The 19,076-nt window shown below is 27.6% G+C and overlaps 1 protein-coding gene across 2 annotated transcripts in view; it reads left to right on the top strand.

Moving 5' to 3' along the window:
• Nucleotides 1-660: 660 nt before the first annotated feature.
• The window catches only part of LOC135925275 (lysine-specific demethylase 7B-like), a 59,714-nt gene continuing 41,298 nt past the window's right edge, over nucleotides 661-19,076 (top strand). For both annotated transcript variants that reach the window (XM_065460510.1, XM_065460511.1), the window contains exons 1-11: nucleotides 661-786; nucleotides 835-920; nucleotides 978-1,059; nucleotides 1,166-1,326; nucleotides 12,585-12,726; nucleotides 13,485-13,914; nucleotides 14,164-14,301; nucleotides 14,428-14,540; nucleotides 14,709-14,815; nucleotides 16,776-16,873; nucleotides 18,722-18,799. In XM_065460510.1, the coding sequence (XP_065316582.1) occupies nucleotides 686-786; nucleotides 835-920; nucleotides 978-1,059; nucleotides 1,166-1,326; nucleotides 12,585-12,726; nucleotides 13,485-13,914; nucleotides 14,164-14,301; nucleotides 14,428-14,540; nucleotides 14,709-14,815; nucleotides 16,776-16,873; nucleotides 18,722-18,799 (1,536 nt within the window). In that variant the 5' untranslated portion in view covers nucleotides 661-685. The remainder of the gene's footprint in view (nucleotides 787-834; nucleotides 921-977; nucleotides 1,060-1,165; nucleotides 1,327-12,584; nucleotides 12,727-13,484; nucleotides 13,915-14,163; nucleotides 14,302-14,427; nucleotides 14,541-14,708; nucleotides 14,816-16,775; nucleotides 16,874-18,721; nucleotides 18,800-19,076) is intronic.

Here is a 19,076-nt window from a genome sequence, read left to right as displayed (position 1 = left end):
ATGTTTTTGAAAAGTAATACTTAAAATAGTTGTATAATTAAATAATACATTCTAATGAGAAATAAAATTTGGAATAAGCATTGATTACATCCAATAATTTTCTTGCTTCTGAGGAAATATTTCTTTCAGGCCAATGTGATATTTCAGTAATAGCAAATAATTGGCTCTGCTAACTCCTTAAAAGCTGTTACTGCTTGATGGCAGAGACTCTATCTCGTTGGATAAGATTGCAATTTCTTTTCCCTGTTGGACAAGAAGTTTCAGAAATAATATTTATTTGACTAGAAATTTGAAAATGGTAGATAAATATTACGTCACTAAAAATTTGAAAATAATAAGTAAATATTACGCCGGAAAATTTGAAATCAAAATTAATCGATAAAATAACTTAGTAGATAAATGTGATAATACATGTAATTAAATATATATTTAATATGAGATAGGAATAAATATTAACAAATATAAATTAATATAAACAATAATATTTTTGAAAAATATATCCGGCATCTGCATTTTTTGGCTTTGGGGGGGGGGGGGGGTAGGAAGGAATTTGCCCCCCCCCAGCTGCGTACGCCAATGTTCCAGCGCTATATATCAACCCAAGCTGTATTTTCCTTGCTATGGTTTCTTAAAAAAATCAATAATAAACTTTCCTTGACGATCGCTGCATCATCTTTTAATTCAGATGGGGCTCCAGGATCAAATTTACTGCATTTGTAGGAAATCGTATGATGGCAGTAGTTTTATGATAGAATGCGATTCTTGTAAAGAATGGTTTCATGGAAGGTTAACTATTTGTAAGAACTAATAATTTTACATCGGATTTTGGAGTAGATGTGTAGAAATAGATGAAGCACAAGCAGCTGTTATGGATAACTATATTTGCCCTAACTGTAAAAGGATACATGGCTCGCCTAGATGTATATATAATTTTAATTATATAGAGATAATTATTATTTTAATAAACAAATTTCCAGGTGATGCTGATGTTTTTAGAGAGATTTATAAAGCTGGTACTCCAAAATTTATAAAAATGATTAAATCCAAAAAATTCCTAAGGTATGGTTAATTTTCTTAGTTATCTTATGCCATTATTTAAGTATTAAAAAAATTATCGAAATATATATATATATTGTATCCTATAAGCATCTTATTTTATTTTTAGTTCAAAAACAATTATGTGGTATATGACAGGCCAAGAATTAAATATGTCTCATTTTGTTTCACATGGGTTTAACAATCCAATTTTTGTGGAAAAGAAGGAAAATATAGGTCTTAAGCTTCCTCCCCATGATTTTAATGTCAATGACTTAATGCGTTACATAGGTGAACTATTTTTAAAAAAATAAATGTTTAAAAAACAATTATTTTACATAATATAATTGTTAAAGATAGACTTTCTACATCAAGCTTGATTTAGATTTTAAAAAAATATTAGATCATCATAATAAGTTTAGAATAATGTATGTTGAAATGCCAAATAAAAAAACTAATTCAAATATATTGATGGATCTTAGCAACCAAGCTTGCATAATACTATCTTCTTAACAAAACCTTCATATAATTTGATATTTTAAGTCAATAAGATAATTCAGTACTATTTTTTAAAAAAAGGCTTAAGTGTATGATTAGGTATAAGATACACAGTGAATGGCTAGTGGTTTGATGTAGTTGGTAGTGATTTAACAGTTAGAAATTGGAAGGATTGGTATAGATAATATTTTTGGTTAAAGTTTAAATTATTTTATTATATTATACAAGTTTCTACCATTTTTTTAACAATAATTTTAATTTTCTCCTTAAATATTTTTAAAATCAAAAAATTATTATTTATTTTTTTGATTAATTGAATATTTTATAATGCAATCCTTTAAGCATATATATATATATGTTAGTGTCAATGTGATTTTTCTGGCAATGTGTTATTTTTACAACTTTAAATCATTTTTGAGTGTGTTTTTTTTAAATTTAGAAATCAGATTCTACTGGAAATATATTCTATCATGTTTGGAATACCTATCTTAAAAATTGTAAACAATTCTACCATTAACCTTGAGTATTTTATAATTTATATAAAACATATATGTAAAATGTAATATAAATTATATTAAGTTTAAAAATTCATGTTAAAATTGTCTGAAATTCATAGGGTGGGTATTCCAAACATGACAGAATATATTTCTGGCAAGATAGAAATTTTAATTGTTTATAAATGCACTCAAAAAATGATTTAAAGTTGGAAAAAATAACACCTTGATGTTTTCATATATACTCTTCTTTTGAAATTCTTATTTTCTCGAAACATTTCCTAATTATGAATCAAACAATGCCTTTTAATTCAATAGGATATCTAAATTAGTGATCTGCATTGCTTAATTTTTCAAGCTCGGCTGGGCCTAAAAATTTTTCTAAAAAAGTTTTGCCCAACCTGAACCTGAAATTTTTTAAAATAAGTTTTACCAGCCCAGCCCGAATTTATTTAAATATAGATATTAATTTTTATAATTACTAAAAATAAACGATATATGTTATTTGGGGTCTAGTTTTTATAAATAAAATAAAATATTTTTATTTTACATAAAAAATTCAACATAATAAAATTGATTAAGTTAGATATATTTAAAAAAAATTTCTAAGGCCTGACCCGGCCAAATTTTCTTAAAAAATATAAGGCCCGACCCAGCTGTGGGCCGGGCGAAAATAAGTTTTGCTGGCCCAGCCCACCCGAATTTTTAAATATAGAAATTAATTTTTTTTAAAAAATTTTAATTTTTTTTAAATTATCATACCTAAAATAAATGATATGTCATATGGCGTCTAGTTTCTTCAAATAAAATTAAAATTAAAACCTTTTTTGGTATAATATGATTCGAAATAAAATTGATTTAGATATAAAAAAATTTCATCTACCCGATTCGACCCGATTTTTAAAAAAATAATAGGCCCGAACTAACCTGAACCAATTTAAAAAAAATAGGGCCGGGCCTACTTTTACAGACCTCTAATCTGAACCATAAAACTTCAAATAAAAGTTTAAAAAAATTAAAAAAGAACAAATGTATTTTACAACAATTTTATTTTGTATGCCCCTTTTTTTCTGCACATTATTTTCAAAAATCATGAGCACGTACATAAAATTCGCTTTTAGACGAATCACCAAAAATAAACTGCTGACTTAAAAAAATGTTCAATATATTATTTGAAGATTAAATATCACAGTTAAAAACTATTTCGGAGAATTATAAAGATAATAAAAGAAAAATGTATATACAACTCTGAAATTTCTTTAATGGGAATTTGTCAAAATCCACTTGTAATAAAAGGATTTATAAACGAATTTTATAAGATAAAGATTAAGATTATTTTAATTATTAAATCTTTTTCATGGAGTCAAAGAAAACCCACAATTAACATATCCTCGGAAAATACTCAATTTTGGTAATTAGCTCGGAATTAGACTTCTGAGAATCTACTGATTTTTAGGGATGAACGCTGATTAGTGATAGGTTATATTAACTATAATAATTCAGTATCGCATGAAATTAAGCTTTTCTCTCCGATTTGAAATTCCCAATGAAATAAGTATTAGGTTTGCATGATTGAAAAGAATTAAATAGATTTGGGTTTTTTGATGGTATTGTTAATTCTCAAACTCACTCAGCAGTTTATCTATTCAATTAGTATTCTCATACATTTTACAGGAAAATGGAAACAATTTTCACAGAAAATGTAGATGATAGAATAAAAGTTTTAGACCCTGATTAAGTTACGAACTCAAAACCAATAGAATATAGAAAGAGTATCCTGATATTGTCTTATTACAAAGGCATATTTGCTAAATGATAATGAATATGCATAAAATTGCAACAGAATCACTTATAAATCTTTATTCCAAGTAGAATAATGCTGGCCATTTAAGCAAAGGGTGTCCTGGAAAGATGATTTATGTGAGAAAATTTTTAAACGACTGGGGAGTAATAAAAATTATATGCCAATTGGGGTAGTAAATACTAAATACATAGTACTTGGTGATTAATTTTACATATATATGAATAAATATTATTTGCATTGTTTCTAATATGAATCAAAATTTTATAATATGAATTTGCATTAGAGGTTTGCATTGGTCCGATTTTTCTCCCGCACGCCGACGTCCATCCATCTTTGGAAGGGCATGGTCGGGTTTTCTATATTTTCAACATTTGACGGGTGGCGGGCGGGTTAAAAAATTTAAATTAATGGCCTGGCGTGGGCGGGTGAATTTTTGATATTTTTCAGGCTAAATGAGTAGAACAGATTTCAATTTATTAAAAATAATAGTTTTATTTCATAATATTGCATATTATATGTTTAATTAAAAATACATTAAAATGAATGAATAAATAACCAAACCGGCCATTAAAATAATTTTTTAACATTAGGCGGGTAGGTGGGTTAAACAAAATTTATAGATAAATAAAGGGGCTGGCGGGTAAATTTTTTTAAAAAAATTATAAGTGGGCGGACTTTTTAGCTAAAAACTCGCCCATTGTAGACCTCTAAGATACATAGCTTTATTTAATCTTAATGTCACTTTTAAAAATTTTAGTAGCTATTTTCAAAAAATATTAATAAGTCCGGCCCGAGTCAACCCATGAGAATTTTTGCACAAATTGTCTGACCCGTTAAATGTTTTGCTCGGTCCTTTATATTTTTTAAAAAAACAATTCGGTCCGAACTTTGCAAATCTCTATAGTGTCTATATAGGACTATCTAGATTGGGAAAAATCACTATGATTTAGAAAAAAGATCATGCGATTAAAAAAAGCTACATAATTACGTCGTCGTCATTTATTCTTATGTCCTGCTCAGAATGCTTTATCACTCTTTTCATCCCGTAGCGCAATGGTCTAAGCACTTTTTAGAGCTGTGCCGATATTAAATATCGGATCGGATTAGCACAGATATCTCGAGTTTTCCAAAAATATCGGATCGGGCCGATACCTGTAAAAACCGATCCGATCTTTCCATTTTTCTTTTTTTGTTATTTTATGTATATTTATTTTACATTAATAATATTTTCCAAATAATTTTTTTTTAAACAATGCAAATGCACAACATCTCTTAAATTTTATTTATTTTTTAAAATAGATTTATATTATTTAAAAGTTTTTTTATAAAAATAGAAAGGAACACCCAATTATTTATTTTAAATCTTTTTAAATAATGCCAATTTTATTACTATAAATCAGGAACGAGAACACAAACTCTGAACCTATACCCTCAATGTTTCGCTGAACCCAAAAAATTTAAGGTTCAGGGTCCAAAGCTTTTTTTTAAATTTTAAAATTTATATATTAATTTTAAAAAACATTTTTTGATCATTTTTTCTTGTAATAATTTTTGTTATATTTAGTAAATTTTTAAATTGTATTGTAGTATTATAATATAATTATGATGATAAATTATTTTTATGGTGATACTAATTAAAATAAATTTTTTTAAAAAATGATGTTTAATAAGTCATTATTTTTTTGGTCTCCAGACCCTGAACCCCGGGTTCATAGATTTTTCACTGAACCCAAACCCATTTTTTTTAGAAGGAGGGTTCTCGTCCCTGCTTTAAATAAAATATTTTTTTTAAATATGTTATCTGAATTATTGAAATATTTTACAAAAGACAAAGATAATTTTGCAAAATGCGTTATCTGCGGAATTGTAATTTCACGAGGAGGAATAATGAAAAATTCATTTAATACAACCAATATTTTTTAAAATTATATTAGAAATAAAAAAATTAAATTAATTGCATATAGAGGTGGGCGCGGGCTTAATTTTTCATTCAGGCCAGCCCGCTCACGGTGGTATTAAAAAAATTCACGCCCATTCACGCTTACCACTAAAAAATTTTCGACCCGACCCACCCGCTCACGAAAAGCAATATTTTGATTCACGCCCGTCACGCCCGAAAATTTACGGTGTTTTTAAATTTTTCAAAACTATTACTATAATTTTACACTTTTTTGAATTCATTCTATTTATTTTCTAAACAAAAAATAAATACAAGCTATAAATCGAAATTATTAAGGAAAAGAAGAATGTCCATCTTTTTTTATTTCAATTGTGTACGTCTTTCCTCTAATAAAAGATTTGCTACAGAAAATAACCTTTCACTAGAAGCCGAACTTGCAGCTGACAAAATTTTACTCTATAATTTTCTCAAAAAAGGAAATGAATATTCCTGCTTCCAAAACTTCAAAATATTGTCTTGTTATTTAACTTATATGAATCTTTTAAGTTCATCCTCACAGCTTTCATCGGTGATGTTGATGCTTCATCAGAATCATCTAGAAATTCTCTAAATTTTTTATTTAGATTATACGGTCTTTTATGAGTGTAGGTTGAATTAGGAAAGTTATAAATGATAGTTGGTATTGATCATTTAGAATATAAGGTTTTTTTATGAGTTTAGGATAAGTTAGGAAAGTTATAAATGATAGTTGGCATCGACTTATGCATATCATCTAATTTTATATCATTTAGCATTTTTAAGATGGTTTTATATATATCATCCTTTTCTTCTTTTATTAAAAACTTAAGTCTTTTGAAATTTGGATCTAGAATTAAGCCTACCTTATGTAGTGGCTGCATAATAATCTTTTAAAAGAAATCTTGTTCTGTATTTTAAGGTTTTGATTATTATTGTATTGGTTAACAAAATTTTACTAATTTTTGTTTCCATAGACAAACTTCATTTATTGTGGGACGAGAATCTGCTCTCTATCCGAGCATTCGTTAAATATTGATAAAAATTTATCTAACTCGCGTATGATGCTGATATCAATTGTGGAATCTATTTAATTCTTGCTTGCTAAACAAGTGCACCTGTATTTCAGAATATGATTTTAAAACTCTATATAATGATATATAAAGAGTTCCATCTCGTTATTCTCATTAAATCTTGTTTAAGGGTGTGGCTTAGTTTGCTATTAGCTGTAGATTGTTTGAAATATTGTACTATTTTTTTACACCATACAATTAAAAATATAATGCATAATATTATTTAGTATATGGCATATACATGCTAGCGTTTCGCCCTTTGAATGCACTTATAAGATTTGCTCCGTTAGCACTCACAACTATATTTATTTAAGTAATTTTCTACTTCTGTATATTCTCCTAAAATTGAATTGACTACACTTTTAATATTGACTTTTTTTTCATCCATTGTCCTTGTGGCCAAAACAAATGTTTTTAATTTAAAATCCTTAATGATAATATGTACTGTAATGGTTAAAAAACTTAAATTTTTATAGTCATCCGTCCAAATACCAGTGATTATGGAAAAGTAATTATTATTGATCATGCTTTTAATCTTAAATTTTATTTCATGGTATATTTTTGGACCTATAGTATTCATGAGAGTTTTCCGGTTCACAACTTTTATATTTTGTTATCCATAGTAACACCAACATTTATCTTTTGGCCTAGCTTGTAATTCACTTTCTGATGCATTTAAAGATTGAAGATCTTTACAAATAAAATATAACTGACTTTTTTGTAAAAAATTTAAGCAAAATTTAGCATAAAGTCTCGCGATAAAAAACATCTAAACATAAAAAGAAAATAGAACTAACGAAATGTTACCGGATGTTGTTTATAAAATGCGGAAGATTTTTAGTTTTCATAAATTATTCTTTTTTAAAAAAGAACTAAAATAAATAAGAAAATATATAATTATAAAATTGCAAATTTATATTTATAAAAAAAACAATTTTAAAAATTAAAATTTCCGTGATTCACGGGAAATTTATGTTCACGCCCGATCACGCACGGAGAAAATTTTGGGAAGGCCCGTCACGCCTTGGAATTTAACATTTATTCACACTCACGCCGTGACCCGCCGTGACCCACCGTGACACGATGGGTCACGCGTAATTTCACGGTTCGCGCCCACCTCTAATTGCATAATTCCATTTTTTTGCATAAAAAATATTGATTTCTTTTCAAAGGTGGGTGGTGAAAAATCAATATAAATATCTTATCGGTATCGGATCGGTTTTAAGCAAATATCGGATCGGATCGGTGAAAAATAGGTGTATCGGCACAGCCCTACTTTTTTTATTATTCCCTTTTTAATTTTCTTTTACCTTCCTGACTAAACCTTTCTCAGAATTCTTGTTCACAATACTACCCTATTTTATCGCAATATTCCTTTCCAGAAAGTTCTAATAGTCATTGGAGTTTAATATTTCGGTCGGCTTTGACCGTTTTCTCCCTCTGGCGCATTCCTGAATACATAAAAAAATAAAAAACTAGCCTCAACACTTTATTGTATTTTTTTTAAATAGTCTTTAATTGATTTTAATATTACCATAATTTCGGTTATACCCCCTCTACCCCAAAATACCTTTTTGAAACTTTCCTTGTTCCCTCTTCGTTGCTCCTACCCTCCCCTCTTCATTCATGTACCCTGATATCAAGCTTTCTGTGTCTACTATTCATCTCAATTATTTCTGACCATCGTCTATTAGCATCTATCACAATTTACATGTATCCTTACTTTTTCTGTTGGCCCTATCCACAGATTGTTTCCAGTGATACCAAATATTGCCTGATAGGAGTGGTGAAAATCATGATTTTTTTAAAAATATTTAAATAGCGATTTAAGACAAATGGTATTTGATAATATCTCAATCAATTAAATAATAAATTATCATAGATTTATAAAATATCATTATTTCTTTTTGTTCAAGGCCATTTTGTTTGTTTTTGAAATCTTACATTTATTTTAAAAAATTGCAATGTACAACCTTAATATTTTAAAATTTGAAATATTTTTCTAGTTCAAATAAAGAACTTGGTAAATTCTTATATCTGAACATGATTTGAAGCGTTAAACCAGTATTAACTGTTAATTACTAAACCCAAATTGAACTTGAACCATTAAAAAATTTACCCCAACCTGAACCACTCCTAAAAAGGCTATGAATTTGAAACTTTTGACATACGAACTGTCTTATAGTGCTCATAAATTGAGGGGTTTGACAAAACTGTAAATACTTAGGTAAAAACTACAAAGCCAGGGTAAACTGCGAATGCTTAGGTAAAGATTTTTGATATATACTCTATTAATTGAAGTGAGATTTATTTTCTTATGATAAATAACTTATAAAAATTAAATTATTAGATATATTCAATGATAAAGGAATATACTAGGGCTATGCCAATATTAAATATCGGATCGGATTGGCACCGATATTTAACCTTTTTCAAAAATATCGGATCGGGCCGATGCTTGTAAAAAACCGATCTGATCTGATCCGATCTTTTTACTTTACTTTTTTTGTTTATGTATATTTATTTTACATTAAAAATATTTTCTAAATAATTTTTTTTTTAAATAATGCAAATGCACAACATCCCTTAAGTTTTATTTATTTTAACTTTTTAAATAATAACCCCAATTTTATTATTTATATTTTAAATAAAAGAATTTTTTTTAAATATGATATCTGAATTATGCAAATATTTTACAAAAGGCTAAGATAATTTTGCAAAATGCGTTATCTGCGGAGTTATAATTTCAAGGGGAGGAATAATGAATATTTCATTTATTACTACCAATATCCGTAAACTTTTTTTTAATTGTAGAAAAAAAAAATTAAATGCATAATTCGATTTTTTGCATAAAAATATTGATTTCTTATAATTACATTTGGTTCAAAGGGGGGTGGTGAAAAATCAATATAAATATCGGATCGGTTTTGAACCAGTATCGGGAAATATCAGATCGGATCGGTAAAAATTATGTGGATCGGCACAGCCCTAGGTTACACATTAATAGTTGTATTTCTTTTTATATCATAATAAATAGTTTAAATCCTTTATCAATTAATAGAGTATATATCAAAAATTTTTACCTTGACATTTGCAGTTTATAGGCATTTGTAGTTTAGTCAAACCGTAAATTGAGCGTTTGCGTTTTGCCGTAATTTTTTAATAAAAAAGCTTCACGCATCCCTTGTTTAAATTGAGGCTGACTTTTTATTAATATCATTCATTGGTTCAAAATTTTAAAAGGTTTAAAAAAGAATTTTTTTTGAAAATTATTTTATTGTCTGCCTTTTTTATTTATATAAGTAAGTTAATTTTTTTATATTTTATATAATATTACAAAATGAAGAATAAAAAACTATTGAAAATAGCAAACCTGTTTGGTTTTTTAAAATGATTGCTAACGCCAAATGACAATTTTACCAATTTCACGATGCTATTTGATTTGAAATGCATTATTTGCACTTGAAACGCTCAATTTGTGTGCACTATTATAGATTATTATAAATAATTGATTTTGATTGATAAGTAAAACCTTATTTAGATCTATTTGTATATTGTTATTTGACAGCAGAGTTTTACAGTGGCGAAGCACATTTTGTAAAAGCTAGTGCGTTAGGTTAAGCTGGTAGATTAACGCATGTATTGAAATGTAACTTTGGGCCATTGTATTAATGTTCCTTTTCTTCGAATTCTATATTTATTTTCTAATTAAATTTGCATAATTTTAAACAAATTATTAATAATAGAAAATATCGATAGTTAATTTGATTTTCAATGGCCTCACTTTATTTTATAATTTATAATATACGGAGTCACTTCTAATGTAAAAGAACTATATTATTATGAAAATGACAGAGGATAACATCATTACATTTACAAATATAACAGGCGAAGATGAAATTCTTCAGGAACAAATGAAAATTGAAAAGTATTAAATTTATATGATATAATATTATGGTCTTTTCAATTTTATTCAGCACATAAAATCTGCTATCTTAGATGGTATATTTTTAAAGTTAACGCACAAGGGAACCTTTCAATCCATAACAAATTTTATTTAGGACCCACATTGCTATAAAAACTGATATTATAATAATTAAATTATTTTATCACGAAACTATACTGCAAAAAATTAAACTTTTATAATTTTTGAAAAGCTCATGCAGGTCTAAATGAAAGTGTTGATCAAGTAGAAGAATAGGCTCAAATATTATTTCTATCAATTGCACGATAGGTTATAGAAGGAGGGATATTATGGCAACATAGCTTCAATATTATTTAGAACTTGGCAAAAATTTATTTTACAAAATGGCTCACTGAAGTATTGTTAACCTTACTTAATATTATTTTTATTGTTCTGGAGAAAAGATATGAAAAATTTTAGATTTTGACTTGGAATGTAACATTTTTAGCCACTATTTATTACCCATATTATAAACCGAGTATGCCAAGTAGAATCATCTGGTAGTCTACGAATGCACGGTTGGGCAAAATGTCAAAAATTTCGAAGGAATAAAAGGAGAATTGTGGAGAGCATCGTAAAATGGTGTTGTATAGTAGGTTGAATGTTAATTGCCGGCGGTTTGGCAAGTAGATTGAAGATTCTCGACGTGGCTCATTGGGAGGAATGAGGAAGGAATATGCTGATTAACAGTTATCGGTGGTTTAACGGCCCTATTGAGTCGGCTTTGAGACCATTTTGAGGGAACACTCCTGGAATTAGGAGTGTAGTTCTCGGTGATTTAAAGGATCAATTGTGGATTATCGGTTTTGAAACTCATTTTGAGGAAGCACTCCCGGAAAAGAGTTTGCTTTAGTTGTGGTCAGAAGGGACACAAAATTGGATTGTAGAAGTGGAATGTTCCAGGGGACGGAGGAGGGGAGATGCGGTCTGCTATAGATGGTACATCCCCTCTAAATACGGGGGTAAGAGATGTTTTGAGTATGTCATAAGCAGATATATTGCGACGTGGTCATTGTGGAGAGGACTATGGTACGGCCACTCTCAATACGTGAGGTGAATTCTTTCAGAGGGAAGAGGTATTAAACACAGGGTGGTCTGTAGCATTACCGGATGCGGTAAAATATAAAAACTTGATATCTATGGGAGCTAGGGCAAGTATGGAAATGGAATAAGAAAAGGAAGGTGGTAGTAAAAAACGATATGCTTAAAATGTCAAGTAAATGGACGTTTGATGATCCATTGTGGGAATCAATGACTTTTTTGGTTAAGATTTGTGCCCCTATTTTACGAATCGAATATATTATTTCAAACGATGACTTAATGTAGGCTAAAAAATTCTAATTTAAGATTATTTATCATTTTGGGGTATCTTTAAAACTCCTACAATTTAGGGGTGAGGCTATCAAAGGTTAGCATTGAACAAACAAAGTAAAGACGACGTTTTCTAGTTACTCAGATAGTTACAACATTTTGGTGCCATAATCAAACAGTACCCCTTCCTGCGAAAGTTAACCCATTATCGAATATTCTTTGTCAACCCAACTTTGTCACGGTGATGCCTTTTTGACCATAGATATGAAACAAATCTAATTTTAAATGAGATGTAATTTTTAATAAATTCAAAAAGACTTTTCATAATCATCTTTTTATCTTCGCTGATTTTTAAAGTTGTATAGGCATTGGAATTTTCCATAACAAAAATTTGGCAATGATAGACCTTTTTATTATGTTAGTTGTAAAATATAACATATTCCTATTATGGTTGACAAGTATTTTATTTTTATTCACACATTAAATTTAGATCGAGACAAGATGATCGATGTAATAGACGTGCACAATCAAACGGAGATCAAAATGCGGCTAAAAAAATGGCTTAAATACTATACCAATCCAGTTAGGGATAAAATCTATAACGTTATTAGCCTAGAAGTTACAGATACCGAGTGAAAATAATCGATAAATATAAAGCATTAATTTTCCCCATAACAAGGGAGAGTGAGAGGGCCCAATAATTTTTTTTTTGAATTTTATATGTTAAGATTATATTAGAGGTCTGTAAAACAAATCTAAAAATTTTCAAAGCTTTGGGCTTCGGGTCTTTTTTACAGATCTCTTTCTATAGGTTAAAATTACTCGTATTCTACAAACCGATTAAATATTAGCTTTATATATTGATGTTTGATGAGTTTTTCTTTTTATTGAAAATATACACAGATATTCGCGAGTATACCTAAAACGAATTTAAATTATTTATAAATATTTATTCTTAAGCATGTAACATGTTTTTTGCTAAACTTTTTTTTAAAATTTTTTCCACTCTAGAAATCACTTTTTAAAATTTTAATAATCCATTATTTTATTTTTGAAAATATTTATAAAGAATTTAATTTTCAAATCGAATAAGGTTTTATTATTCGTACGAATACGAATTATTTGATTCTATTAGTTTTTTGTAGGTATACTCGCGAGGATTTTTTAAATTTTTTGATCCAATTATCAATCAAATAGTGTTTCTGATTAGTATTCATTTATTCTCTTGCACTCGATAAAATTCTCCACGATAGTCGTATTTCAGATAATTCATAATAGCGATTTGATATTTGCAGCATATCATAATTAATCATTTGTGGCATTTGATATTTATGTTACCTTGATTTAAATTTTTTTTATTATAAATTTCGTTTTAACAAAAAATATTAAGTTTAGGAAAGATGATCAAAGTACCCAGAATAGTTAGGCGTTTAAGCTGGGTGGAACTATATTGGCCTAGGCCACCGCCCCACTCACATATAAATGTTCCGGACAATCTCAATTCAACCAGTATTTACTATGGCAATTCCAGTCATTCCTGCGACAAAAACTTGACCCACAATCGATTTAAATCCGATTCTTATCAACCTTATAATACATATGATTCTTTGAGTGCCACACTTAAAAATCACCTATTTTCTAACGAAGTTTCGGCTGATGATAAGAAAGAAGACGAATTTGAAGGAAAGGACAATATGGCCGAAATTGAATACCTTTACCCACCTTGCGTGGAAAAATATTGCTTAATGAGTGTTCGAGACAGTTACACAGATTTCCACATCGATTTTGGGGGGTCTTCCGTATGGTATCACGTTCTTAGGGTATATTTCCTTAATAATCTTGCCCACTTTTTTAAAAAATATTTTAGCAAACAAAATTGATAAAAGTAAAAATATTTAGTTGAATTGTGATATATTCTTAAATATCTTTGAATTTTGTCAAGTTAATTTGGGAAAAATATTAATTTAAAGTTAGATAGATTTTAATAGAATAATAATCGCTTAAATTTTGAAAGAAATAAATGCATCGTTAATCACTTACATAATAATAATTATTATTATCCAAAAAAGGGCGAGAAAATATTTTACCTTATTCCACCTTCGCCTCAAAATTTGCAACTTTACGAAGAATGGTCCCAACTCAGTGATCAAACTCAGGTATTCTTCGGCGACATGGTAGAAAACGTTTATCAATGCACCATTAAACAAGTCACTATCATCTTCTTCTTTTTTTTAAAATAGTTATTATAACCTTGACATAATATAGTAATAACAGCAACTTTTTGAGAGATTCAAATATATATAATGTTAAGATTTTATAATTTATTACAAAAGGGGCAAACACTTTTCCTACCCTCCGGATGGATCCACGCAGTATTAACACCTATCGACTCACTCGTTTTTGGAGGAAATTTTCTTCATTCCTTCAACGCCTCTCAACAATTAAGGTTTGGATTCTAGAGCTTCTAGATAATTTAAAATAATAGAGTAAATTTAAATCACAATTATTTTTGGCTTTGAAAAATCATATGAACATACATGGTAAGTTTGGGTCTCGTTTTAGTCTTTTAAGTTTATTATAATACTATATCCTTTTCATATTCTTTTACAATTAGTATATACGAAATAGAATCGCGCCTCAAGACAGCTTACAGATTTATGTTCCCTTACTTTGATTTGATGTGCTGGTTGGCTGCCAAGAATTTAACCAAAAAACTAAATGGTTTCAATCATTCTTAATTATATGTCTTTTTGCATAATTTTATTCTTTTTGCATGGTATATCATTTTTTCTAAAAAAAATTATCCCGCATCATTAAATCGAAAATATTTCTTTCTTTTTTTCTCTTTATTAACCCATTATAAGGTGTCACATCTTGATATTTTTAATATATAGGTTTTATTAAGAAACCCTGAAAATGTCAGCTCAATATCTTATCAGATTTGTTAGTTAACTGTACCAAATATGGTACTTTCACCATTTCACTTATCAATCATCAATAAAATTTTCTTATTTTTATTTAGAAAGTTTATGAATGGTATTTTTAAAATTAATAATATATAAAATAAACATATTACGCAAATCGAATTAATTGGAATTTATGAAAATCGACTACGTTTTGCAGGTCTTGAATCTTCTTTTGCTTTATAGGGCGTCAGCAGAAGATCTAAACTAAAGTTATTTTCTTGTGTTAAATTTGTATATAGGGTTTTCTATCAAGTTGAATAGATTAGTTTATATTATTTGACCATAAATTTGCTCCTTCGGAAGATCGTAATGCCAATAAAATCCCATAAATCTTTTTAGCATTGATATATAAAGATCAGAAATTCTTTTTATTTTTGCGTAATGTGATATTGTTCAAAGAATGAACATCTATGAAAAAAATAGGACATATAATTGTTAAGGCCATGTCTGGTTAGCAGTCTAAAAAGAAAATCTATTTTGATTTATGTACCGGTCAACGAGTCTTTGCTTTATTTGTACCGAATATAAATAACAAATAATATGTACAAACTTAAAACAAATCAAAATAGGTGTCATAGTTCAAAATCTGTTTAGACTGGGCTAAACAGAAATAAGTTTTAAAAATAAGACGAACCAGGACAAGGCCTAATGACCTTTTCCGAAAATCATTAAGCGTTTTTATTTAAATTGCTACTTTACTAATTGGAGAAGGAACATTTTTTTCAGTGAAATTTTGTCATTAATACTAAGTTTATTATAATCTCCTCGATGTATTTCAGCCTACCCCCCTATGTCAGTAAGATTAGAATCATCTGATAAGTTGTTATCTATATCTTCTTCGTTGCTAAAAGAATTGCATTGCTATAGAAAAATGATAATTCTGATGGTTCGGAAATATCGCATAACTTGATACATGTTTAAGCGTTTAATTTTTTTAAATTTTTTTAGTATTTTTATAGAATGAAACAACAATACTCTTTTTTCAAAAGCATTTTATCTCTTTATGGTTAGTGTTCCTTTAAAAGTGCATAATATATTTAAAAATAGTTATTTAAAATTAAATATTTATTGGAATGATCCTAAACATAGATGTTGAACCTTCACGACCTCTTTAATCTTGATTAGATACTTCCCTCCCTTTAAAATTCTATTAACTCCCTATCGACCAAAACATAATCTTTGATGTCACGATATGAAGGATTCTTTGTACCAAATGACCCACATTTTATTATTAAAAAAACGAATTAAGTTGTAGTTTCAACGAAACCTTATAACAAGGAGAATCTTCTATTCTTTAAAATCAAGTAAATTAGAATCCTTTGAGTTTATTTATTTTTTTGGCCCATGGCTCTCCATATATCATATGGCACAGTTCAGATAAAAATTTTAATTTTTATTGGGGGATCCTTAATACTGGTATTTGATTAAATATCATGCACATAATTATTTAAAGCATTAGGCCTGTCTGGACCCGCCTAACCGAACCTCATTTTTTAAAATGTCAAAACCTGAATTTGGTTTGATGAAGGGTGGAGAAATTAAGATCACGATTCGAATCCAAATCCTGGCTTCATAAAGAAAAATATCTAACAGGAACGAAAAATGTGTAATCTTCTAAAGTGACCTCAGTTTACTGTGTATGGTTTTTCATTCCATATATTATTTTTTTTAATGATCAGAAATATAAAAATTTTAAATAAAAAAAATTATTAAAGAATTTACCGACACAGATGATTCTCCCCCACCAATTTACCTCGTACGAGGAACCCATTTTTTGCTCCAGAAATTAAAACTCTGGGAAAAGACTACGGAAGTTATTTTTTATTACTTTCATTTTAAAATTTTTTATTATTATATTTAGAAATTTTGAATTGTGTATTAAAATATTTCTAATTATTATACACATAATTAAAATATAATCTAATAATTAAAATATAATTCTAATACCACTGGAAAATTCAATAGACAAAGCCTTTTATTAGTCCCGATCCCAATTGACATTTTCGACAATTGTCATTTGATATTGAATAAAAGGGCATATACTGTAAAACTAATCAATCTACGACATTTAAACATTATTTGATTGACATTTGATATTATATAGTTATATATATATATAATATAAAAATACGTTTACAACACGCCCATACTTCACAGACCACATGCTACATTCTCCAAAAAAATATTAATTCATTTAATTTCCAAAATTCGCTTCATTTTTTATCAAAATCCATTTGATACCATTTCAATAATATTTGAGTCAGAGCTAATTACTCCCATATTTAAATCATTTTCTTGTCTTTCAACACATCAAGGGTTTAATAGAATATATACTTATATATTTCTTTATAAAAGGCTAATCAAAATGTAGATTACATGTAAATACAATTTTATTAAATATACATAATCAAATGGATATTTTCTTTCTTTAAATTTAAATGCATCGTCTTTAGCATTTAAAATAATCATATCATATGTTTCAAATTTAATATATCACATTTATCATTTATAATTAAATATTTTATATGTTTAATTCTAAATAAACCAATATTAACACACCATTCAAAAAACACTACATTAATTGAATTAAAATGAAACAATAAAAACATATCTTTAGAACACATTAATAATATATCAACATTAATTTAAAATGAACTACCTTTACAATAGATCAACATTAATTAAAAATAGACCAACACACTTTCTAAACTTTATATCTCAAATTTTATTAAATTAAAATATCTAGCCCCAAAACCTTTTATTTGAGTTGAAATTTTGTTTACAAAGATCAGACATGATCTTTATTTCACATATATATTTATAGACCTATATTTATTTATATTTTAACCCTTGTAAACATTCCTGCTTAATATATATAACTAATTTTACCCTTTATTAGTTACCCATATGTATATCTAAAAATTTCCAAAAAATTAAACCCTTCTACATATATTCTTATTTTGAATTTATTTTTTGAAATATTAACTATCCTGCGTTGTGTTTATCTAACATACGAATATATTCACCACTTATTCCCATATGTGAAAAATTTGTTCTTTTCACTAATTTTATCATATCCCATATTAACCCACTTGTTATAATGGGTGCACGTGCACCACTAAGATATTTCTAATAATTATATACATAAATTAATACCACCAGCTGAAAGATTCAGTAGACTAAGCTTTTATTAGTCCTGATCCCAATCCTTAAATTTTATAATTGACATCTTATCCGACATTTAGACATTATATGATTGTCATTTGGTATTGAATAAAAGTACATATACTGTAAAGCTTCAATCTACCACATTTAAACATATGATTGACATTTGATATTATACAAAGTTATATATATAATGTAAAAATACGAACTTTCAACAATGTTCAATTATAAATTGAATGAATACCTATTTAATTTTTATGATATTTTATATTAACCAATGAATTGACATGATGCAAAAATCTAATTGAGTATGAAATCGGGTTATTTTTTGCTAAGAATAGGTGAATAGTTTTATTCGTCTTTCTCCACGGCATAATTAGCTCAAATGATATATATTGCAGGGGTCTGAATTGTCAATATCGAATGAATTATTATTATATACATTTTTATAATATTAAAATATTATAAATAATTAATCAATTAAATACTTATATAGCCAAAATTCGTCCTACCCAATTACATAAATACTACAAATATTTTGAATGAAATGGCGCTATCCCTTCAAAATATAAAAGTAAATATATTTATATTGTACCTTTTGTTATTGAAAAACGAAACTGTTATCAAATTTTTAAAATAAATTATTTTGATTTTTTTTAGAAAATAAGAAAGTGTTCACATATTGCACCATCTCATATAAAACATAGATCATAATTTATACGAGCTATTAATTTTAAATAAGCTTGTATTAAAAAAACAAATACATTATTTTTAATTATACGAGCTCAGAATTTTAAGCTGGCTTGTATAAAAATAAATGATCAAAGGATTTAAAAAAATAAGTATTGAAC

Source organism: Gordionus sp. m RMFG-2023, chromosome 2, assembly GCF_954871325.1.
Source record: "Gordionus sp. m RMFG-2023 chromosome 2, tfGorSpeb1-WG-v2, whole genome shotgun sequence".
Taxonomy (NCBI): Eukaryota; Metazoa; Nematomorpha; class Gordioida; order Chordodea; family Parachordodidae; genus Gordionus; species Gordionus sp. m RMFG-2023.
Note: the sequence above shows the minus strand (reverse complement) of the source record. Positions and strands in the feature narration are given on the sequence as shown.